Below are 25343 nucleotides of genomic sequence, written 5' to 3'. Positions count from 1 at the left end.
CTCTCACTAGGCTTTAAGCTCCATGAGGGCAGGGATTTTATCTACCATGCTCATGGCTGTATGCCTAGAGCCTAGCAGAATTGCCTGGCTCATATTAGGTACTTGATAAATACATATTGAATGAAATAACTAATTAATTAACAGAAATATGACAGGAACTTGGAGGTCTTGCCCGGGATGATCTGAAAGAGAGATCTTTTCGTGCATCTAGGTTTGGGTACTAGTCATTAAATAGTCCAATATTAATGGTTGCCAGCCGGCTCTAGTAATACTTGAAGCCCGGCTGGGATTATAGGCATGAGCCACCATGCCCAGAGTATTTTGCTCTTTTCAATATCTAATGACAGTAGGATAAGAGAAATGAATTTAAACAAAAAACCAGCAAGCCAGAGAGAGATGTGGAAGAACTCACTAATCTTGGGCAGATACACTCTGGATGGGTGCTGTTTTGAGAATAAAGTGAAGAAGCATGGATAGAAGTGGGGAGAGCAGTCAGGAGACAAACTCAGTGACCCTGGTGCAGGATGGTGGTGGCTTGGACCAGAGTATCAGCCATGGAGGTGAGAAGAAGTGATGGGAAACAGTAATAGTGCAGACAGTGATTAAGCCAGGGCCAGCTTTTTCTTCAAACGAATAGAATGACATAAGCCATTTCATCACAAGGGAGGTTACAGGAAACCTCTGCTTTTGTATTCTCCGCACCTCTCATGAGTGGTCAGTGCCCACTTGAAGTGATTCTAGGTGAAAACTTTGCATCTCTTCTTCTGGGGCTGGGGTCCCCCCCAAGAGGACAATACTGACCCATGATGAATGACAAATATACAACTCACCTTTGTGAGGTTGGGAAGGGGTAGAATGCAGGGTAGAATGAGGAGCCAGAGTTTCAGCATGGTGTTGACAGAGATCAGTAGCTTTGGATGACACATCTGGAGTCTAAGGATATCTTCAAAGTCTGAGGCTATCTAAACTGTCTTCTACAAGAAGCAACTCAACTGGGACCATTGGAGATTCCTACCTGTAGGTCCCCACGTAGAGGAAAGACACAGTTTCATAGTAAATAATCATAATAACAATAGCATCATCATCAATAAGAGCAATGGTTTTCCAGAGGCTGAATAGCTGGGGAGATGGGGAGTTGCTGTTCAATGGGTATAAAATTTCAGTTATACAAGATGAATAAGTTCTAGAAATCTGTGTACAATATGGTACATATAGTTAACAATACTATTTTGTGCACTTAAAAATTTGTTGGCCGGGTGCGGTGGCTCACGCCTGTAATCCCAGCACTTTGGGAGGCCAAGGCAGGTGGATCACGAGGTCAGGAGACTGAGACCATCCTGGCCAACATGGTGAAACCCCATCTCTACTAAAAACACAAAAATTAGCTGAGTGTGGTGGCATGCGCCTGTAGTCCCAGCTACTTGGGAGGCTGAGGCAGGAGAATCCCTTGAACCTGGGAGGCAGAGGCTGTAGTGAGCGGAGATTGTGCCACTGTCCTCCAGTCTGGTGACAGAGTGAGACAAAAAAACAAAAAAAATTTTGTTAAGCAGGGCCCAGTGCGGTGACTCATGCCTGTAATGCCAGTGCTTTGGGAGGCTGAGGCAGGAGGATCGCTTGAGGCCAGGAGTTTGAAACCAGCCTGGACAACATAGCAAGACCCTATCTCTACAAAAAATTTTAAAAACCACTCAGGCATGGTGGCTTGTGCCTGTAGTCCTAGCTATTCAGGAGGCTGAGATGGGAGGATTGCTTGAGCCTGGGAGTTTAAGGTAACAGTGAGCTATGATTGGGCCTCTGCACTCCAGCCTGAGCGACAGAGTGAGACCCTGTCTCAAGGAAAAAATAAATAAATAAAAGGGCTTTATCTGTTAGAGATAAAAAGAGATGAAGAAAATATGGACAAATGTTAACAATTCCTAAGTCCTGGTGATGAATATATGGAAGCTCAATGTCCTGTTCTGTCTGCTTTTCTGTATGTTTTAAATACTCCATCTGGGCATGGGGTGGCTCATGCCTGTAATCCCAGCACTTTGGGAGGCCAAGACAGGAGGATTGTTTGAGCCCAGGAGTTTGAAACCAGCCTGGGAAACATAATGAGACCCTGTCTCTTAAAAAAAAAATTAGCCAGGCATGGTGGCTCACGCCTATAGTTCCAGCTACTTAGGAGGCTGAGGTAAGAGGATTGTTTGAGCCAAGGAGTTCGAGATTGCAGTGAGCACTGATCATACCACTGCACTCAAGCCTGGGTGACAAAGCAAGATCCTGCCTCAAAAATAGTAAGTAAAAATAAAAATAAATTTGCCCTAATGAAAGTCTAAAAATGAAAAAGAATGAAAACAATGATTTATTTTTATTGAGAATCTACCATGGACTAGGTACTTTACTTACACAATCTTTTATATAAATATTTTTCTTTCTTTCTTTATGGCCAGCTCTTACTCATACTTGTATAATCTTATTTGTTTTGTTTTTTTGTAGAGATTTTTAAAACTTTTTATTTAGAAATAATTATAGGTTCACAGGAAGTTGCATTAAAAGTACAAAGAGGTCCTGTACACCCTTTACCAACTTCCACTAAAGGTTAAATCTAACATAACCATATTCAATATCAAAGCCAGGTAATTTATATTGGTACAATGTGTGTGTGTAGTAATTCTATGACTTTTTTTTTTTTTTTAGACCGAGTCTTGCTCTGTTGCCCAAGCTGGAGTGCAGTGGTGCGATCTTGGCTCACTGCAACTTCTGCCTCCCGCCTCCCAGGTTCAAGCGATTCTCCTGTCTCGCCCTCCCAAGTAGCTGGGACTATAGGCGCGTGCCACCACACCCAGCTGATTTTTTTTATTTTTAGTAGAGACGGGGTTTCACCTTGTTAACCAGGATGGTCTCGATCTCCTGACCTCGTGATCCACCCGCCTTGGCCTCCCAAAGTGCTGGGATTACAGGCGTGAGCCACCGCGCCTGGCTTTTTTTTTTTTTTTTTGAGACGGAGTCTCACTCTGTCACCTGGGCTGGAGTGCAGTGGCACGATCTCGGCTCACTGCAACCTCCACCTCCCGGGTTCAAGCGATTCTCCTGCCTCAGGCTCCCAAGTAGCTGGGGTTACAGGTGCCCACCACTACACCCAGCTAATTTTTTGTATTTTTAGTAGAGATGGAGTTTCACCAACAAGGCTGGTCTCGAACTCCTACCCTTGTGATTCGCCCGCCTCGGCCTCCCACAGTGCTGGGATTACAGGCGTGAGCCACCGCGCCCTGACAGTTCTATGACATCTTATCACCTGTGTGGATTCTTGTAACCACCACCACAATCAGGATACAGAATTATCCATCAACACAAAGATCTCTCTTGTGCTACCCTTTATAGGTACACTTCTATCTCCCCATCAACCCTAACACTAGGCAATCAGAAATTTCTTCTCCATCTCTATAATTTTGTGATTTTGAAAATGTTACTTAAATGAAATCATACAGTATGCAACCTTTCATAAGGCCCAGTAAATATTGCAAGATTCCTCTTGTAAGAAACCATCTCCTTTTCCCACGCAGTTTCTTAACTTTCCATAATGTTTCTTTTTTGTGGGGGGAGGGGGGCGGGGGTCGGAGTTTCACTCTTGTTGCCCAGGCTGGAGTGCCATGGTGCAATCTTGGCTCACTGCAACCTCTGCCTCCCGGGTTCAAGTGATTCTCCTGCCTTAGCCTCCTGCTTAGCCTCCTGAGTAGCTGGGATTACAAGCACCCGCCACCACACCGGGCTACTTTTTTGTATTTTTAGTAGAGATGGGGTTTCATCAAGTTGGCCAGGCTGGTCTTGAACTCCTGACCTCAGGTGATCCACCCGCCTCAGGCTCCCAAAGTGCTGGGATTACGGGCGTTAGCCACAGCACGCGGCCAATGCTGACTGTATTTTCAAAGGCAAAAACCAAGGCAAGATATATCCATCTGTACAAGAGTATCATAGCAGCATTATTGCATAATAGGCAAAAACTGGAAACAATCCAAACATCCATCAGCGGGAGAATGGATAGATGAATTGTGACATACTCATACAGTCAAACACTAGACAGCAATAAAACAGAAGGAATAACAGATGCACACAACAATATGGAGGAAATCTTACAAGTACATTGAGCTAAAGAAGTCAGGTACAAAATAGAAAATAATGTATAATTCCATTTACATGAAGTTCAAGAACAAGGAAAACTAATTGATGGTGATAGAGGTCAGAATAGTGGTTAACTTCGAGTGGGGGTATTGATGGGGAAGAAACACAAGATAACTTTTTGGGGTGCAGGAAGTATTTTATATCTTGATCTGGGTGGCGGTTATACAAATGTACATATATATTTAATTAAGCTTAAGATTCATGTATTTTATGCACTTTATGAATGTTATACCTCAATCTTTAAAAATCAGGGCACAAGTTTGGCAAAGATGAGTCTTCAAAGCAGTAGAAAGGTCAATTGTTTAAAATCAGAATGGTCTTGGACAATTAGGGAAGCATATGACGAACACACATAAAATGTCTAGCCCACCTTTTCCAATGGGCAATGTGCCCTTGCGTCATTAATTTACATCTTGTAAATTTATTTTACCAGGAAATCGTGTGACAAATCAAGGGACTGAGTGTTGTTTCCTTCTTTTTAGTGGGGAATGAGTGAATGGTGCAGTTTGAAGAATACATTAAGTCTTGAAAGTTGGAAAGTTCACCAGTACCCTCCTTTCCCTCACCCAAGATTAGCCCTGGTGGCAGCCAAAATTGCTTTTATTAATCTCTTTGTGGCTCAGGACCTCTAACTGTTGAAGAAAACATATTTCACACGTCTTGTCTTTCTGCGAGCAGGAAGCCTATCTCACTTATCTTTGCAACCCCAGACGGGGTGTGACCTACACACAGCAGTAATCGCACAACGTCCCGTGGTGCACTGCTTCTCAAATTTGGCTGTACGTACGAATCACCTGGGGAATTTTAAATTGTACTGCTGCCTGGGGAATTTTAAATTGTACTCCCAGAGATTGATGTAATTGAAATGAGGTGAGTCCTGGGCACTGGAATGTTTAAAAACGTTCCAGGTGGTTTTAACGCGAAACAAAAACAGAACCGCTGTTTGGGGGCGTTCTTCCTTTGGGGGCGTTCTGCCTTCTCCACGCCTGATTTGCACTCAGGAATCGGCTGTCTGGAACGGGGGTGAGGTTGACAGATATCTGTCGCCACGCCTCTTCCTACAGAACCAATAAACTGAAGCCGCTCGGTGACATCCCAAGGGACTTGAATTCTGATCTGGCTGCAGACGCTCTGCACCCCGCCCAAGCCTCTATGGTACTTTGGCGTCCCCTCTAGCACTGGCAAGTCGCCTTCCTCTTCGCCCGGCGCCGGCCGCTCCCTCTCTATGATCGCCGAGTTCCCGGCGCCTTCTCGTTGGTATTTAATTCCGGAAGCGAGTTTGAATCAAAGAAGAGGCGGGACTTTCCTCCCGGAAGTAACCCACGTGCTTCCGCTGGAGCCTCTCGGGAGGCGGGTAACGTTATAGTATTTGTCGGAAGTTGGGGTCTCCGTGGGCCTTGTGATCCGTCCCAGGCAGTGGTAAGTGACACATGACCTCTGAATTCAATGTGGCCCAGATGATGGCGTCGCCATTTCAGAGGTGTAGCCTTTGGGCTGGGTCCCGGTCGCCTCTGTTCAGCGTATGATCTCATTCCCAGGGCCCTGGAGGTTCAGGTTCGTGGGTTAGAGCGTTCTCCTCCGGTGCTCGATCTCCTGAATAGAGGTGACCTCCAGGGACTGGGGCATCAGAGATCCGGGGCTCGATTTCCAGGCTCGCTATGGACGTCCTGTGCGACCTTGGGCTAGGCCTCAGTTTCCACATCCGTGAAATGGGGTGGTTAAGCTCACTGAAGTTAGTGGCCCGTGGTGGTCTGGCGCCCTGTGAGTCTTCTGTATCCTTTAGCCCCAGGGGTAGGAGAGTGAACGGCGGCGGTGGGTGCTGATGGTGATGTCTGCTCCCAGGATTAGGAGGCCAGAAGGAGATCCCTTCCACGGTGCTAGGCTGAGATGGATCCTCTCAGGGCCCAGCAGCTGGCTGCGGAGCTGGAGGTGGAGATGATGGCCGATATGTACAACAGGTAAAGAGAACTATATGCTACCCTGTCTTGGAAAATAAGTCTTGGTCACCCTTATCGAAGGTGAATGACTTATGACAAATTCCTTCCTGAATGTAGGGGAGCCTGAGGCCCATGCTTACCCTCCCCACACCCACCTTCAAGGTTGATCCTAATGTAGATGCAGTAAAGGGTCACTAGAATGAGTTAGGCATTTAGATGGGGATGGAACTGGCAATGCAGGAGCCAAGCAGGAAGAGAAACTCCAATCCAGGCTCTGGTTAGGTTCCAAGAAAAGCTGAGTATTTGCCTCTTGACAAATAGCACATAGCCAGCCCATTTAGTAGTTAACATTTTAAAACCCTTTATTCTGTGTCAGGCACTTGTTAATCTTCAGAATAATCCAGTGGGTTAATTTTATTAGTCCCATCTTAAAATGAGGAAATTGATGCTTCTAGAGGTTAAGTAACTTCCTTAGGGTCCGCAGCTGGTCAGTAACAATGCCAGAACTAGCACCTCAGTCTGATTCTGCAACTAGTGCTCATAACCATTTGGCAAATTTGGGAACAAATCCTGGCTCCACCAATCACCAGCGGTATACTTGGACATGTTACTTGCACTGTTTGACAATTGGTTTCCTCATTATGAAAAAGACATAATGATACCTACCTCATAGGACATCATAAATATTAAATCTAAAAATATATGAAAGCCCTTAGCCTCAAGCCCAACACTTAGTGAAATGTCTGCTACGTTTTTTGGCTTAAGCTCTCTTGATTGGTTGGTTTATCCTGAAGGCTATAAATTAGAAGGATTTTTAAGTGTAGACTGTAAGGTCAGATGACCTGGGTTCATATCCCAGCTCTGTGTGATCCTTAGAAAATTACTGAGCCTCTGTTTGCCTTAATTTCCTCATCTGTAAAATGGGGATACGTATCTCCTAGGGTTATTGTAAGCATTGCATAACAGAATGCAGGTAAAGCACTTAGCATGATGCCTGGCACATAGCCAGTCCTCAACAAATGGTTTCTACTTAGTCATATACATGGGCTTAGACAAGTTTCCTACTTGCAAGGACCTTCCAGTGGTTGAGGTGTAAACTGAGGATTTACACTGCTTTCTTGGGGAAGGTGAAATCAATATAGCAGGACTGGAATGGTCGAGGTTCCTGGGATGTCACAGGATGCTGCTGACATGACCTTGCCCCTCCCTCCCTCCAGAATGACCAGTGCCTGCCACCGGAAGTGTGTGCCTCCTCACTACAAGGAAGCAGAGCTCTCCAAGGGCGAGTCTGTGTGCCTGGACCGATGTGTCTCTAAGTACCTGGACATCCATGAGCGGATGGGCAAAAAGTTGACAGAGTTGTCTATGCAGGATGAAGAGCTGATGAAGAGGGTGCAGCAGAGCTCTGGGCCCGCATGAGGTCCCTGTCAGTATACAGCCTGGGGTACACCCCACCCCTTCCCACTTTAATAAACGTGCTCCCTGTTGGGTGTCATCTGTGAAGACTGCCAGGCCTAGGCTCTCTGTAGAGAGTCTTCAAGATCCTGGAGTGGTAGCACTGTCTCCTGGTGAAGGAGTATTTGTCACACTGGAATGTGACTGTGTGTGTATTATGTATATATATATATATATATGATTTAAACTCTTCAATAGTTTGCTGTTGCCCTTAGTAGGAGAAAATCTAAACACCTTATCACAGCTCACCAAGCTCTTTTGGAGTGAAATCTGCCCAGCCTCCAAGCCTCATCTTCACCTCTCTTCACACGCAGCACTCCAGCCACACTGAAGCTGAAGCTCTCCTTTCCTGAATGCTCCACCTCCACACTATTGCTCCACAGCAAACTACTGAAGAGTTTAAATCGTATATATATATATGTATATATCCTGAATATATATTTATATATATATGTAATCGTGTATATATATATATATATATATATATATATATATATATATATACACACAAGTTTGTTGACACCTACTATGTGCAAAGCAGTGTGCTTGGCATTTGAGAGTAAAGAAAACAGACACAGCCCCTTCCAGCAGAGGGAGACTAATGTAGTGTTTAAAAGTAAGACAGGCCGGGCACGGTGGCTCATGCCTGTAATTCCAACAATTTGGGAGGCTGAGGTGGGTGGATCACTTGAGGTCAGGAGTTCAAGACCAGCCTGGCCAACATGGCAAAACCCCGTCTCTACTAAAAATACAAAAATTAGCTGGGTGTACTGACAGGTGCCTGTAATCCCAGCTACTCAGGAGGCTGAGGCAGGAGAATCGCTTGAACCCAGGAGGTGGACGTTATATGAGCCGAGACTGTGCCACTGTACTCCAGCCTGGGCAACAGAGTGAGACTCCATCTCAAAAAAAAGTAAGACAGCTTAGGTTTGCCTGCTGTCTGCTGCTTTTTGTGTGGCCCTGCACCTGTCACTTTTGTGTGCTTTAGCTTCCGCATCTGTAAAATAGGGTTAGCCCCCTGACTAATCCTGTTTTACAGATGAGGAAGCTGAGGATTTAAGAAGTAAGTTGCTTGCTGGAGGTCACACAAGCAGAACAATAACATGGAGGCCAGACCTGACTGCTGCATTTGCTGTCTCCAGATGGGACTGTGGTTGACTCCAGTGCCACTGACAGCAGTACCTTCAAAGTGGGCCTTCCTGGTAGAAGTGTCTGGGATGTAACTAGGTCATTGGAGTAAAGGAGATAGAATAGAGGCAGTGAGTTTGGGGCTTGTGAGTGCAGGTTCAAGCCAGACTGCCTAACTTTGAGTTTCTACTGAAATTTTCTAGCAGTGTGATCTTGGGTGAGGCATTTTAACTGCTCTGTGCCTCAATTACCCCATCATAAAATGGCAGTAAGTTTACCCACCTCATTAGGTAGTTGCAAAAATTAAACGTGTTAATAACCAAAACACTTAGGAGAGTGCCTAGCATACACTGAGTATGCAATAACATTAGCTTTTTTCATTGCTAAGTTTGATGGGAGGTGAAGATACCTGAGTTACTGGAAAACTTCAAAGGGGTAGAAAGCAATAAAGCTCCTTTCCAGGTACTGAGTGCAGATTTTGGTCAACAGGTGGCGCCATCTGCTCATGGTCAGCGCTGCTGTGGACAATTCCGCACATTTTACCATTTGCCTATTCTCTGCTGGCATTGTTCTTGAAAGAGAGGACAGGTGAGGAAAATCGATATTGTGCATGCCCTCAGGTTTAGCAAGAAACATCAAAAATTCTCCGTTAGCGCATAGCCAGAACATCTAGAAGGGGTGGTAGGAGTGGGGATTAGAGGTTCCAGCTGGAGGCAATGGCATTTGCAAAGGCTTTGTTGAAGTGGCGGTAAGTGTGGAGGTGGAGCATTCAGGAAAGGAGAGCTTCAGCTTCAGTGTGGCTGGAGGGCTGCGTGTGAAGAGAGGTGAAGATGAGGCTTGGAGGCTGGGCAGATTTCACTCCAATAGAGCTTGGTGAGCTGTGATAAGGTGTTTGGATTTTCTCCTACTAAGGGCAACAGCAAACTATTGAAGAGTTTAAATCGTTCAGTGACAATGACAAGTTTGTGTTTTGGTGGTTTACTCGAGCTGCCAGCCAGGTAGACAGTGGCAGAAGATGGTAGATAAAGCACTAAAGGGTGATGAGGCAGGAAGCCAGTGAGGAGAGAAAGGGGATGATGTGAGTGACAGTAAATCATTTGTTGAGTTGCTATTGTGTGCTAAGCTCTGTGCTAAATTCTTCACATGTATTATTTCAGCTAATCCATCTAACAACTCTGTAAGGCAGGTACGATTGTCCCCAGCTGAAGAAGCTGAGGCTCTCAAAAGCTAGTAACTTGCCTGTTCATGCAGCATGCAAGATGTCCAGCCAGGATTCTAACTTAGACACCAGAGGCCACTTTTAACCACTGCTCTAGGACTGGGGGAAATGGTCCATAGTGAGATATGTGTCGAGTTTCATATTTCACTCGACAATATTGTTGGCCTGCTACATGCGAAGAGCTGTGGAAAGTGCCCAAAGTAGTTAGATCCCTATGAGCAAGTGGGATGGGGGTGGAGTGGACAGTAGGAGGGCTGGAACACACATAAAAGGGTATAAGAAATAACAATTAGGCCGGCCAGGGGTGGTGGCTCACACCTTTAATCCCAGCACTTTGGGAGGCCGAGGAGGGTGGATCACTTGAGGCCAGGAGTTTGAGACCAGCCCGGCCAACATGGTAAAACCCCATCTCTACTAAATATGCAAAAATTAGCTGGGCTGGTGGTGCATGCCTGTAATCCCAGCTACTTGGGAGGCTGAGGCACGAGAATCACTTGAACCCAGGAGGCAGAGGTTACAGTGAACTGAGATTGCACCACTGTACTCCAGCCTGGGAGACAAGAGTGTGACCCTGTCTCAAAAAAACAAAACAAAACAAAACAAAACAATGAAGTAGGTACTTTCTGCCATAGGGAGGAATCATAAACTGCTGGTCCTCAGGTGTATTTTTGCTTATCAGTTTTAAAAATCAGAGAATGTCTCAAAAAATTAGGATGTCGGCTTCTTTTGAAAATTTGGGCTGGAAGCGGTGGCTCATGCCTGTAATCCCAGTACTTTGGGAGGCTGAGGTGGGTAGATCACCTGAGGTCAGGAGTTGGAGACCAGCCTGACCAACATGGCGAAACCTCGTCTCTACTAAAAATACGAAAATTAGCTGGGCTGGTGGTGCATGCCTTTAATCCCAGCTACTCAGGAGGCTGAGGCATGAGAATCACTTGAACCCGGGAGGCAGGGGTTATAGTGAACTGAGATTGCGCCACTGCACTCCAGCCTGGGAGACAGAGCAAGACCCTGTCTCAAAAAAAGAAAAAATTTGGAAGATCTGACAACAGTTGACCTGCATTCCTGCTCGGCATCAGCCTGATGGTGGATGGGCAGAGGCTCAGTTGTCTGCCAAACCTCCCACCACTGATGTCTTCCTTCCCTGTCATCATCTGCTTGACCTGTAGGCATTTGGTGTGTGCCTTCTGCTCTGGGTGCCCAGATGAACTGGATGCTATATGAGAAAACATTCTGTAAATGTCTTGTGGTAGGCAGCCCCAAAGATCACTGGGGCCTCCAGTGATCCCTCCTTCCTGGTATTCATGCCTGTGTATAATCTTCTCCCTTGAGTATGTACTAGACCTAGATATTTGCTTCTAATAAACAGAACACAGCAAGGGTAATGGGATGCTACTTCTAAAGTTAAATTACAAGTGTGTAAAGTCTGTCTTGTTTGTTTTCCTCTCTTGATCTTCCTCTCATTCTGTCTCTGTCTCTTCTGCTCTCACTCTTTTACTGTCTTGTTCTTCCCTCTTGTTTACTCTCATGAAGCAAGCTAGCAAGCATCCATGTTATGAGCTGACCTATGAAGAGGCCTATGTGGTGGTAAGGAACTGAGGGCAGCCTCCAGCCAGCAAGGAACTGAGTCACTCACCATATGGGTGAGCTTGGAGACAAATCCTTCCCCACTTGAGCTTTCAGATGACGGCAGCCCTGGCCGACACTTTGCAGGCTTGTGAGAGACCCTGAGACAGAATACTCAGCTAAGCTATACCCTGTCTCCTGAGATAGGGTATAATACATGTAGTTTTAAGCTACTATGTTTTGGGATAATTTGTTACTCAGCAATAGATAACCAATACATATACCGTCTACATAACTGTTTCAGTTGTCTGAGATTGTATTTAGTCATTTTACACCTACATCAAGAATGTGTCAGGCACCATTCCAGGTACTTGGAATACATCAATTAACAGAATAGGTAAAGAGGCCAGGCATAGGGCTCACATCTATAATCCCAGCACTTTGGGAGGCCCAGGTGGGGGGACTGCTTAAGCCCAGGAGTTGAGACCAGCCTGGGTAAAATAGTGAGACACTGTCTCAACTTAAAAAAAAAAAAAAAATTAGTTGGGCATAGTGGCACGTGCCTGTGGTGCCAGCTGCTCAGGAGGCTGAGGTGGGAAGATCGCTTGAGCCCGGGAGTTTGAAGCTGCAATGAGCCACGGTCACAAAACTGTACTCTAGCCTGAGCAACAGAACAAGACCCTGTCTCAATTAAAAAAAAAAAAAAGAAAGAAAAAAGTAGGTAAAGATCCTTGATTCTTTTGGAACTTGTATTCTAGAGGGGGATGGTTTTTCATAGTAGAAGTCTGTGTTGACAGTGCTGTTTAAAGCCCCTTCAGCGTCTGGGGAAAAGGTTCTTCTTTCAGATCTTAGGCCTCTCTGAAAATCTGACAAAAGTCACAGCCTGTCTCCTGAATGCACATAGAATTTTGCATGCAATTTTAGAGATTTTCTTTTTTTTTTTTTTCTTTTTTTTTTTTTGAGACAGAGTCTTGCTCTGTCACCCAGGCTGGAGTGCAGTGGTGCAATCTCAGCTTACTGCATCCTCTGCCTCCCGGGTTCAAGCAATTCTCCTGTCCCAGCCTTCCAAGTAGCTAGTATTACAGGTGCCTGCCACCATGCCTGGCTAATTTTTGTATTTTTAGTAGAGACAGGGTTTCACCTTACTGGTCAGGCTGGTCTCAAACTCCTGACCTCAGATGATCCACACGCCTTGGCCTCCCAAAGTGTGGGGATTACAAGTGTGAGCCACTGTGCCCAGCCACAATTTTAGAGATTTTCATAAGAGCTCTTGTGGGCTGACCTAAGAGGAGTCTTGTGACAAGCATTGTTTTAGGTGCTGGGGCAAAGTAGATAGAAAATCTAAACCAGTTGTGGTCAGGTACAGTGGCTCACGCCTGTAATCCCAGCACTTTGGGAGGCCGAGGCGGGAGGATCACTTGAGGCCAGGAGTTTGAGGTCAGCCTGGGAAGCATAGTGAGACACTCATCTCTACCTACCCCCCAAAAAAGAGATGTTCAGCAGGGTGTATAAAGGAATGTGTCCCATTGTCTTGGTGCTCAGGGAGGACTGCCTCCCAGAAAATAATAGGTGAGTGAGATTTGAAGGATGGTTAGGAATTTGTCAGGCAGGAGGCATGGTGGGTGGTGAGTTCTGTGTTAAGTGGTGAGAGGATAGTGGTGAGGAAGGTGGGCAAAGGCCCTTGCCCTCTGAACTGTCAGAGGGACAAATATATGAGTTTTATCAAAGGGAAACTCAGATGTTATATAGGTTACATTGCAAAAGGATTCATTGCTGGAGTCAGGCAAGTTACTACAAGAGGTCAGGCACTTAAAGGAAATGACCATTAAGATCTGAAGGGTTGCCTGGGCACAGTGGCTCAAGCTTGTAATCCCAGCACTTTGGGAGGCCGAGGAGGGTGGTCATTTGAGGCCAGGAGTTTGAGACCAGCCTAGCCAACATGGTGAAAACCCACCTCCACTAAAAATACAAAAATTAGCTGGGCGTGATGGTAGGTGCCTGTAGTCTCAGCTACTCGGGACACTGAGGTAAAGAATCGCTTGAACCCAGGAGGCAGAGTTTGCAATGAGCCGAGATAGATTGCACGATTGCACTCCAGCCTGGCAACAGAGCGAGACTGTCTCAAAAACAAACAAACAAACAAAAGATCTGAAGGGTTAGTTGGCTAGGCTAGTGCAGAGAATGTTCCAGCCCAGGAAGAACTTGAGGTAGGAGAGAGCATGGAGTATTAATGGGTGTGAAGGAGGTTACCATGGCAGAAACACAGAGGGCAGAGGGCAGACCCAGATGGCACAGGACTCAGGGGCCATCATTGGGAGTTTGTGCATTTCCCCGAGGGTCACAGGAAGCCTTTCAAGGGATGTGGCCTGATCAAATCTACATCTCGATTAGTCCATTCCGATGGGCTAGTGGGGTCATGTGCAGGGGGGTAGGATTAGGAAGACCAGGTTAGAAGGGTTGCAGGAGTCCAGGCCTGAGCTGATGGTGATCTGGGCTTGGGGGATGGTAGTGGCTGGAGATGAGAAGTCTTTATGTGGTAGGACTCACAAGCTCGCTGATAGGCTGGATGTGGAGAGTGAGGTGGGGAGAAAGCCTAGGGTGACTTGAGTTTCGCGTCTTAAGCCACTGGGTGGAAGAGGGTGGTGCTTTTATGATACGGGCAACAGTGGAGGCAAGCAAGTTAGGGAGGAGGAAGGTCAGTTTCGGTCGTTTGAGATTATTGCATACTCTTTATTGTCTCAGAAGATCCAATATAATTAGTGTGTTACCTTTCCAGCTGCAACCTCACACCACAGGCTCTGCATCCTACGTGCTTTGTTCACACCGGCCCTCGTTCAGCTCTTGGAATGTCTCTGCATTCTTCTGTTGTAAGATTTTTCATTTGCTGTTTCCTCCTCTGGAGGATTGATAAATTTTACTGATTCTGACATGGAAAACTCTTAGCACAAGTATCACCCTGAAAGATTCCTCCCTGAGCCCCAGTCTAGATGAAATCCCCTTCTCTAAGCATATGTTCTCATGGCACCATGTCTCTCCATGGCGCTTCCAATAGATGATGTAACACTTGATTCATCTGTGACACTCTCCCGCTGGGCTCTGTGTTCTCTGAGGATAGGGTCTGTGTCTTATTCACCGTTGAATCCCTAGTGCCTGACACACGCAAAGGTTTTTTCTTTTTTTTTTTTAATTGAGATATAATTCGCACACCATACAATTCAGTCTTTTAAAGAATACAATTTAGGCCGGGAGCGGTGGCTCACACCTGTAATCCTAGCACTTTGGGAGGCTGAGATGGGTGGAGCACTTGAGTCCAGGAGTTCAAAATCAGCCTGGGCAACATAGCGAAACCCTGTTCTACTAAAAATACAAAAATTATCCAGGCATGGTAGCACATGCCTGTAGTGTCAGGTACTCGGGAGGCTGAGGCAGGAGGATTGCTTGAGCCTGGGAGGCAGAGGTTGCAGTGAGCTGAGATCGTGCCACTGCACTCCAGCCTGGGTGACAGAGCGAGACCTTGTCTCAAAAAATATATATATATAATAAAGTATACAATTCAGCATATTGTATATTCACAAAGTTTTACAATGATCACCAATATCTAATTGTACAACATTTTCATCACCCCAAGAAGAAACCCCATACCATTAGCAGTCATTCCGCATTTCCCATTATCTCCTCCCTCCAGTCTCTGGCAACCACTAATCTACTTTCTGTCTCTATGGATTTGCCTATTCTGGGCACTTCATATAAATGCAGTCATACAATATGTGGTCTTTTGTGTCTGGTTTCTTTCACTTAGCATAACGTTATCAAGGTTCATCCATGTCGTAGCATGTGTCAGTACTTCCTTTTTATGGCCAAATAATATGACATTTTATGGGTATACCACATTTTGTTTCTCCGTTCATCAGTTGATGGACTACTGGGATATTTGCACTTTTTAGCTCTAATGAATAATACAGCTATAAACACTTGTGTACATATTTTTGCGTTAACAAATATTCTCAATTCTCTTGGTTGTAGTATATTTAGGAGTGGAATTGCTGGGCTATAGTGGCAACTGTATGTTTAACTATTTGAGGACCTGCCAAACTGTTTTCCGAAAAGGCTGAACCATTTTATGTACATTCTTCATCAGAGATTTTTTTTTTTTTTTTTTTTTTTTTTGAGACGGAGTCTTGCTCTGTTGCTCAGGCTAGAGTGTAGTGGCACGATCTTGGCTCACTGCAGCCTCTGTCTCCTGGGTTCAAGTGTTTCTCCTGCCTCAGCCTCCTGAGTAGCTGGGATTACAGGCACACGCCACCACACCCAGCTAATTTTTGTATTTTTAGTAGAGACGGGGTTTCACCATGTTGATCAGTTTGGTCTCAAACTCCTGACCTCAGGTGATCTGCCCAACTTGGCCTCCCAAAGTGCTGGGATTACAGGCGTGAGCCACTGTGCCCGGCGTAAAGATTTATAATAACTATTTGTTAGGCTAAATAATTCATTAAATAATGAATTGAATTGGATACTTTTATTTTCAGCACTTAACAGACTAGAAGAGTGAGGCTCATGAGATGGAGTGATTTGGACAAAATCACACAAATAATCAGCTGCAGAGCCAGGATTTAGACCCACCCTGTCTCAGTGCTTTTGTCCACTAAGCTGTGAAGCAGCCTCTAGCCAGGAGCCCACATGACAGCCAATGTGATAATGCTGTTATACTTAACCTATGAGTAGTGTCAGGAGAATAGAGTTTAGGAAGGAATTAGTTTTGGGGGCAGAGGAGAAGGTTGATAAATCCTATTGATTCAGATATGGAAATATATCTTAGGTCTCTTTCCTCTTCTCTATTTTTTTATTATTTTATTTATTTATTTAGAGACAAAATCTTGCTCTGTTGCTCTGGGTGGAGTGCAGTGGCACGATCTCAGCTCACTGCTACCTCTGCCTCCCAGGCTCAAGTGATTCTCTCACCTCAGCCTCCTGAGTAGCTGGGATGACAGGCATGCACCACCACTCCTGGCTATTTTGTTTGTTTGTTTTACATTTTTTGTAGAGACAGAGTTTTGCCATGTTGCCCAGGCTGGCCTTGAACTCCTGGGCTCAAGAGATCTGCCCGCGTTGGTCTCCCAAAGTGTTGGGATTATAGACTGAATCACCATGCCTAGCCTATTTTTTATTATTTGAAATGGGAATTATTTTTGTTCCTTTGTTTCTTCTTGTTTTTTTCTTTATTTCTTCTTAAAACAAAACAAAACAGGATCCATGTGCAGAATGTGCAGGTTTGTCACATATGTATACGTGTGCCATGGTGGTTTGCTGCACCTATTGTCCCATCCTTTAAGTTCCCTCCCCTCACCCCCCAACCCCCACTCCCCAACAGGCCCTAGTGTGTGATGTTCCCCTCTGTGTCCATGTGTTTTCAGTGTTCAACTCCTACTTATGAGTGAGAACATGCGGTATTTGGTTTTCTGTTCCTGTGTTAGTTTGCTAAGGATGATGGCTTCCAGCTTCATCCACGTACCTGCAATGCAATGGCGCGATCTCGGCTCACCGCAACCTCTGCCTCCCAGATTCGAGCGATTCTCCTGCCTCAGCCTCCTGAGTAGCTGGGATTACAGGCATGTACCACCACGCCTGGATAATTTTGTATTTTTAGTGGAGATGGGGTTTCTCCATGTTGGTGAAGCTGGTCTCAAACTCCGGACCTCAGGTGATCCGCCCACCTCGGCCTCCCAAAGTGCTAAGATTACAGGCGTGAGCCACCATGCCTGGCCTCATTCCTTTTTATGGCTGCAAAATGTGAACTATTATGGTGGTCTCCTAACTGCTTTAAGGTCTCTGTCCTTTCCAATATATCCTCCATTAATTAAACACAAAAACCTGATGATAACTCTCCCCTTCATTAAAAACAAACAAAACCAAAAGAAAACAAAATCCAGGAGTTTCCTGTTACCTACTCCGCAAGATTGAAAGTCCTTGGCCTCCCAGAGGTAATTCCAAACTGACTTTAGCCTACCTTTTCAGCTTCCTTTCCCACCATTCCGTTTTCATTTATTCAACAAATGTTGGCTGCAAGCTTGTTAGGCGCCAGGCCCTGTGATAGGCAGCAGGCACACAAATCACCTACCACGTGGTGGTTCCTGCCCCCACGAGATGTATATCTCATGGGGCGGGATGGGGGCAGAAAACTAAGCTGATTATTCTAGATCAGTGTGGGGGCTTCCATAGAGGTTAGCAGAGTATTTGGGGGGTATGTGGACAAGGCCCTGAATCCAGCCTAGAGTAGAGCTTCCAGAGAGAAGTGAAAGTTGAGCTGAGTTGTGAAGGATGAGTACATTAGAAATGAAGAAGGAGGCTGAGCGCAGTGGCTCATGCCTGTAATCCCAACACTTTGGGAGGCCGAGGTGGGTGGATCGTGTGAGGCCAAGAGTTCAAGACCAGCCTGGCCAACATGGTGAAACCCCATCTCTACTAAAAAAATACAAAAAATGGCCGGGCGCAGTGGCTCACACCTGTAATCCCAGCACCTTGGGAGGCCAACGTGGGCTGATCACGAGGTCAGGAGTTTGAGACCAGCCTGTCCAATATGGTGAAACCCCGCCTCTACTAAAAAATACAAAAATTAGCCAGGCATGGTGGTGCGTGCCTGTAGTCTCAGCTACTCGGGAGGCTGAGGCAGGAGAATCACTTGAACCCAGGAGGCAGAGCTTGCAGTGAGCCGAGATCACACCACTGCACTCCAGCCTGGGCAACAGAGTGAGACTCTGTCTCAGAAAAAAAAAAAAAAAAAAAAAAGAAAGAAAAGAAAAAAATATCAGCCCATAGGTGGTGGTGTGCACCTGTAATCCCAGCTGCTTGGGAGGCTGAGGCATGAAAATTGCTTGAACCAGCCCGGCGCGGTGGCTCAAGCCTGTAATCCCAGCACTTTGGGAGGCCGAGGCGGGCGGATCAGGAGGTCAGGAGATCGAGACCATCCTGGCTAACACGGTGAAACCCCGTCTCTACTAAAAATACAAAAAATTAGCTGGGCGTGTTGGCAGGCGTCTGTAGTCCCAGCTACTCGGGAGGCTGAGGCAGGAGAACGGCGTGAACCCGGGAGGCGGAGCTTGCAGTGAGCCGAGATCGCGCCACTGCACTCCAGCCTGGGGGACAGAGCAAGACTCCGTCTCAAAAAAAAAAAAAAAAAAAAAAAAAAAAAAAGAAAATTGCTTGAACCTGGGAGGCAGAGGTTGCAGTGAGCTGAGATTGTGCCACTGTACTCCAACCTGGGCAACAGAGCTGGAATCTGTCAAAAAAAAAAAAAAAAAAAAAAAGAAATCAAGGAAATCTGTCATTCCCACAAGAAGGAATAGCAGGTGAAAAGACTGGGAGGTGTGAAACCAGCTGGCTGACTCTTCATTGCACATGTGCTGAGTGCCCCTTAGGTGCGGGTGCTGTTCTGGGTGCTGGGATACACAGCAGTGAATGAACACACCAAATGAGGCCTGTGTCCTCATGCAGCAGACAGTCCAACTCCATGGAAATGTGGGTTGGGATGAGGAAGAGCAAGTGTTCCAGCCATGGGGATCCATAGACCACTAGAGTCTCATGGAAAGGGCCCATGAAAACCTTGAAATGTGAATGTCAATGAGTGTGTGTGTCCATGTTCACACAAGCATTTTTGTCGAGAGTAGATCAATAACATCTTTATTCTTTTTTTTTGTTTATTTTGAGACAGGGTCTCTGTCACCCAGGCTGGAGTGCATTGGCGAGATCTCGGCTCACTGCAGCCTTGACCTCCCCAGGCTCAGGGATCATCCTACCTCAGCCTCCCCAGTAACTGAGACTACAGGCACATGCCACCATGCTCAGCTAAATTTTTTGTAGAAATAGGGGTCTCACTATGTTGACCAGGCGGGTCTTGAATTCCTGGGCTCAAGTGATCCTCCTGTCTCAGCCTCTCAAAATGTTGGGATTACAGGTATGAGCCACTGCCACTGTGCCCACTGTCTTTTGTATTCTCAAAGGGATCCATGACCCTCCTAGCTTAGAAAGTTGACTCTAGGGCCCCCTGTGCAGAGCTGAGGAGTTTGACCTTGATCTGGAAGTTCTGGGAGGCGGTATTGCATTTTAAGAAGTTAAACCATCAGAGCCTGACATGTGCTTTGGCCAGCGAGAACTTGTGCCTTTCCCACCACTAAGCCTTTGCTGTTGCCGTTCTTCTGGGAGGAATGGAAGGAGCCACACTTAAATGCCAGGCCGACCTGACTCTGCATCCTACCTCTAACCTTGCTCCAGCTGCAAGCCTGCAGTTTTCTCCCTCTATGAAAAGCTATGAGGTTTAAATGAGACCATGATGTCTTGAGGAATTAATAACAATATTTTCATTTTGGAAAGTGCCCTGTCTATGGTAGCCATTAGTTCCTCTCTTGGCTTGGTGGCTCAGCTGTTCAGTGGTTCCCTTTTATCTGAGGCCTTCTTGGAGCTTTCTGTAGTCACTCTTGTTTTGTTTTTGAGACAGAGTCTCACTCTGTCACCCAGGCTGGAGTGCAGTGGCATGATCTTGGCTCACTGCAGCCTCCATCTCCCTGGCTCTAGTGATCCTCCCACCTCAGCCTGCTGGGTAGCTGAGACTGCAGGTGCACACCACCATGCCTGGCTATTTTTTTTTTTTTTTTGTAGAGACGGGGTTTCACTATGTTGTCCAGGATGGTCTTGAACTCCTGAGCTCAAGCGATCCTCCTGCCTTGACCTCCCAAAGTGCTGGGATTACAGGCATGAGCCACTGTACCTGGCCACCAGTATCACTCTTTTTTTTTTAATTTTTATTTTTATTTTAAGTTCTGGGGTACATGTGCAGAATGTGCAGGTTTGTTACGTAGGTAAATGTGTGCCATGGTGGTTTATTGCACCTATCAACCCATCACCTAGGTCAAAAAAATGCTCAGCATGCATTAGCAGCACTCTTAACACACAATTAAACTCACATGTAATGAGATTACTTCTCATTACTCCACACCATAGTAGTCTGTTTTACAGATGAGGAAACTGAGGCTCAGGGAGGTTGAGAGATTTACCTGGAGTCAATCAATTGTTGATCTGGAAGCATCCGATCACCAGGTCTTCTGAAATAATGACAGCAGCAACAATTAACATTATGCTTACTATGCCAAATGCTATGCTCAGCATTTTGCCTGCATCACAGTCCCGATTCCTTTGGGCAGTTAGGTAGGTTCCATTTTAACCGAATTTAGGGAGGAGGAAGCTGAGGTTCAGAGAAGTAACTTGCCCTAGGTAACCCAGGGTAGTCAGTTGGAAAGTCAAGACTCAGACCTCGATCTGACTAACTCCAAAGAAACCCGTGCCACTCTGCCTCTCGGAAAACACTGCTTCCAGCTGCACAGTTCAAAACCCCACCCAAGGCGGCCCTGAATCGCGGTCAGTCAGCTTCAACCCAGTGGCACTTTGTTTTGAACAAGGATACAGAGGGCGCTGCCTGACGTTAGTCTGGGGGCTTGGGGGAGAAGATGAGGGTCCAAGATGGAAATGTAAGTGCTGGGGCTGTGCCAGAGGGAGAGTGTCCGGGACCAGCGGGCGAGTCACGTGCGCGTGAAACTCGACCTAAGGGGAGGGGAAGGGAAGGGAGCCCCCGCCCCCACCTCGGGGCGCAGCTCCGGACGCGTGTAAATACAACTATCAACTCCGCAGATCCACTTCATCTAAGCCCAGCTTCGCAGACCTCTGGCGCCCGGCGGGTTCCCAGTTCCCCCGCTTCTTCCGAGGAGACAGCGGAGGCGAGGCCACCTGGCCGTCAGGCTGAAGCTCCGTGGCCGCCGGGTCCCGCGCGCAAGAGAAGACCCCAGCGCGGGCGCGGCTCAAGGCTGGGCCCGCGGGACTCCGGACGCGCGGCGAAAGCATTGCGCTCCGGGAGGAGTCCGCTGCTGCTGGCTGCTCATTTGCTGGTGACCGGAGGTAAGCAGCGTGGGCGGGGAGGGGGCGCGCGTAGGGTCTCCTGCTGTGCGTGGGCTGAGAGACACCGAGGCCAGCTCCTGCCGACACTGCCGGGCTTCCCAATGAAAGCCAGTTACTTGCGCCCGCGGTCCCGCGGCACAGTGTCCCATCTCGCCAAGCGCGTCCTTCCCTTTTCTTTTCTCTGACCCCTCCGACTCTTCTCTTCCTCCCGGGCCCCCGCTCGCTGCACTTCCTCTGCTTAGAGCTGCGCGTTTGCCAGAGTTCCAGCCGACCTCCTGGAGCGCTTGAACCCAAAGCCCCATTTCACAGATGAGAATACCGAGTCCCCCTGGAAGAAGTGACTGGTACTTCCTCCCCTCTCTCTGGGTCTTTCTTGCCCTTCTCCTCTCCGCTTTCCTTGGTCTCATCCCGGTTGTCGCTCCCTGCCCCCGCGCCGCCCGCTTTCCCTCTCCTCCCGCCGAGGCTGCAGAGCGGCCGCGGCGGGGGGAGCTGGGGCTCCTTCCCTCCCTCTGGTAAACACACCCGCCCGCCAGCCCATCCACCACCGCTGCCCTTATAAAGTCAGCAGCGGCCAGACTTCCTGCCGAAGTCCGAGCCCCCTCCCGGGGCTGGAGCGGGGAAGCGGGTTCCGAGGTGCAAAGCCTTGTGCCCCGAGCCCTGCGGAGTGAGTGAGGGGCGCGCGGGGGAGGAGGGGACCGAGGAGAGCCCATCCTGGGTCTCCCTCCACGTGGCAGCTGTTGGCTTGGCCCGAGAGACTGTAGGGTCGTGGGTCACCTGATATGGAAAGGGGGAGGGCTTGCTGTCGCCCGGCCCCAGAGGGAAGGAGAGGTCTTGGAGGGGCAACTGGAAGATGGGGGTCGTAGGGTAGCCTTGAACTTGCCCTTCTTCCTGCCAGCTTCTAGGGGTCTTTCCTGGCGCGAGAGTCCGGACATGGGCCCGCAGTGCTTCAGAGCGCGCTCTGCCCCTTGCTGTCCCTCTGGGGACTTGGGCAAATGCGGACTTGCTCCCCAGCAGCCCGGCCCTGCGCGCCCTGGCCTGGGTGGGAGAACCCGGCAGCCTGCCAGAAAGCTGCAGCGTGCAGACAGGACCTTCCTTGTTTCCGATAGTGGCTCAGCGGGAGCCTCGTGCCGCGTGCACCTCTGGCACTGCTAGTGCGCGCGGAGCCAGCTCCGTGGCACCGGCTGGGAAGCCTAGGGCTCTATGGGGCCTCCATGAGGGGCTCCTCACGGGCTGGCCCGAGAGGTCTCGGGTGCCACCATGATGCAAGACCCCTCCCTGGGGCCACTAGGGGGCCCTTCACCCTCCGCTCTGTTTCTGTGCAGGCTCGCGGCCAGCATGGCCCCCACGCTGCAACAGGCGTACCGGAGGCGCTGGTGGATGGCTTGCACGGCTGTGCTGGAGAACCTCTTCTTCTCTGCTGTACTCCTGGGCTGGGGTTCCCTGCTGATCATGCTGAAGAACGAGGGCTTCTATTCCAGCATATGCCCAGGTATGCCTGAATATGGGCTGGGTGGGCTGTGGGTAGGGATGGCAAAGGGTAGGTGGAAGCCGGAGAAGGTTAGGTGGCCAGGTGGACAGAAAGCAGGGTCAGCAGTTGGACAGCCTCACTTCTCGACCTCTTCAAACTTCAGGGGGAGAATGGGTGGCACTCTGCCCACTATCTCATTTATCCAATCCAGTGGTCACTGAATGCCAGGCGTCCTGCTGGTCATCCAGACCCTGGGACTAATAGGCAGAGTCCTAAGCCTCTGACAGCCTCAGGTCTAGAGCTCTTTGAAGGAGAAGTGCTGGGAGAGGAATTTCTTAATAGGGCTATCATAAGACAAGGGAGAGCTGCACAAAGTGGAGTATGAATGTAAAGGGCCCCACATTCTTCCCTTTTCAGGACCTGGGAGCCCCCAGGTTTTCAAATTACTCATTTGGACAAAGTTACATAGCCTTATTTCCTCTAGGAGGGCATTGTGGAGGGTCTCTGGTTTCCACTTCAATCACCTTGTGTGAGTGGCCCGGAACCTGGGAGTGGGAATTCTTTTTTTTTTTTTTTTTTTTTTTGAGACGGAGTCTCGCTCTATCGCCCAGGCTGGAGTGCAGTGGCGCAATCTCGGCTCACTGCAAGCTCCGCCTCCCGGGTTCACGCCATTCTCCTGCCTCAGCCTCTCCGAGTAGCTGGGACTACAGGCGCCCGCCATCACGCCCGGCTAATTTTTTGTATTTTTAGTAGAGACGGGGTTTCACTGTGGTCTCGATCTCCTGACCTTGTGATCCGCCCGCCTCGGCCTCCCAAAGTGCTGGGATTACAAGCGTGAGCCACCGCGTCCGGCCGGGAGTGGGAATTCTAACACTCTTTGGGAGCAGTAACTACAGCCATAGGCTGTCTGCAGCTGCCTTGGGGCAGGGAGTTACCACTGCTGGTGTCTAGGACTTGCCTCTGATGGGTATCTTCCTATTCTGGGAAGGAGAGAGCTGTGCTGACAAGCTCTGCCTAAGGAGCTGGGTGGAAATGGAATTGGGCTCTCCTCTCTTTTTATCCCCTTTCCCCAACCTCTGTGTTGTGGAGTAAGCTTGGAAGGAAGGTTAGCTTGGATTTGAATCCCAGCTTCCATCACTTTTATCAGTTGGTGACTTAGGTCAGTTCCTTAAACATTGAGCTTCAGTTGCCTGGTCTTCAGAATGGGGATAATAATATCGATTCCATGGGAGTGCTGTGAGAGTCCACAGTGCTCAATAAATGTTAGTGTCCTTCTGGTTGCTCCTGGCTTCTCGTTTCAACTCCTTGCTGCACAGCACCTGATGTGGCTATGGGAGAAAACCGATTCCTTGAGGGGTGGAGATGGGGAGGTCTTCATCACTGCTCTGAACAGCAGCTGCTCCACCCCAGGATCTGCCCCATCCAGCCATGGTTATCTGTAAAGATGCAACAGGTGGCACCCAGAGATGGTGACTCTCCCATGCCTCCTGGCCCCAATTATGGGGTGATAGGGGCTGGAGGAGGTGGGGTTGGCAGCTAGGCTGGGATGGCTGGGTGGGTCGGGAAGAAGAGGCCTGAATGAAATGATACACATACCAGGGTGGCAGCAAGCACCAAGTGGAGGGCTATTAGGGACCCACATGACATCTAAGTCCCCTATGAGTTTATCCTGGAGATAGGAGAGACCCTGCCTGCCCTTGACACCTGCCACTGCCACCTATGTAACTTCTTTTTTTTTTTTTTTTTTTGAGACAAAGTCTCACTCTGTCACCCAGGCTGGAGTGCATTGGCATGATCTTGGCTCACTGCAACCTTCTCCTCCTGGATTCAAGCGAGCACGTCTGGCTAATTTTTGTATTTTTAGTAGAGACGGGCTTTTACCATGTTGGCCAAGCTGGTCTCGAACACCTCACCTCAAGTGACCCACCTGGCTTGGCCTCCCACAGTGCTGGGATTATAGACATGAGCCATCACTCTTGGCCTACCCCTTGTGTAACTTCTTCCTGCCTTCTCTGCCTGATGCTGGTGGTGTTTCTTTAAAATCAACTTTCTTGAAGATTACATCATACATTTTGATGAGGTCTGACAAATTTTTATGCCTCAGTACCCAGCACACAATATTTAGAACCTCCTCAAACTCCTGCTTCTCTTTTGAGGGCTCATCCCTCCACCTGCATTTTTAAATATGTAAAATATGTAAAACAGCTTTATTAAGATATAATTTACATGCCTCACAACTCACCCATTTCAAGTATATAATTTAACAGTTTTCGTATGTTCAGAGTAGTGCAACCATCACCAGAGTCCATTTCAGAACAGTTTCTTTATCCCCAAAAGTAACTGTACCAATTAGCAGTACTCACTCACCTCACCTCCACCTCCGCCCCCAAGCACTAGGCAACCACTCATCTATTTCCTGTCATAGCTTTGCCTATTCTGAGCATTTCATTTAAATGGAATCTTGTAGTAT

The 25343-nt window shown here is 47.9% G+C and overlaps 2 protein-coding genes across 12 annotated transcripts in view; both read left to right on the top strand.

Moving 5' to 3' along the window:
• The window catches only part of SLC43A1 (solute carrier family 43 member 1), a 67725-nt gene that overhangs the window by 15127 nt on the left and 27255 nt on the right, over positions 1 to 25343 (top strand). For 2 of the 7 annotated variants that reach the window (XM_055293973.2, XM_063625886.1), the window contains exons 2-4: positions 21142 to 21405; positions 21648 to 21749; positions 22728 to 22894. In XM_055293973.2, coding sequence (XP_055149948.2) covers positions 21715 to 21749; positions 22728 to 22894 — 202 coding nt within the window. In that variant the 5' untranslated portion in view covers positions 21142 to 21405; positions 21648 to 21714. The other 5 variants (XM_063626203.1, XM_055292326.2, XM_055291535.2 and 2 more) reach the window with 4 other exon arrangements.
• Positions 4936 to 7601, top strand: TIMM10 (translocase of inner mitochondrial membrane 10). 5 transcript variants are annotated; one of them, XM_055248728.2, is made up of 3 exons: positions 4936 to 5580; positions 6004 to 6119; positions 7316 to 7601. In XM_055248728.2, exons 2-3 carry the CDS (start codon positions 6049 to 6051, stop codon positions 7515 to 7517), a joined length of 273 nt encoding a protein of 90 aa, XP_055104703.1. In that variant the 5' UTR covers positions 4936 to 5580; positions 6004 to 6048; the 3' UTR covers positions 7518 to 7601. The 5 variants fall into 5 exon arrangements, with proteins under 5 accessions (XP_055104703.1, XP_055105598.1, XP_055106446.1 ...); XM_055249623.1 differs by having other exon boundaries at positions 5431 to 5580; positions 5945 to 6119; XM_055250471.2 differs by having other exon boundaries at positions 5466 to 5715.

This window comes from Symphalangus syndactylus, chromosome 1 (assembly GCF_028878055.3).
Source record: "Symphalangus syndactylus isolate Jambi chromosome 1, NHGRI_mSymSyn1-v2.1_pri, whole genome shotgun sequence".
NCBI classification, from domain to species: Eukaryota; Metazoa; Chordata; class Mammalia; order Primates; family Hylobatidae; genus Symphalangus; species Symphalangus syndactylus.
Note: the sequence above shows the minus strand (reverse complement) of the source record. Positions and strands in the feature narration are given on the sequence as shown.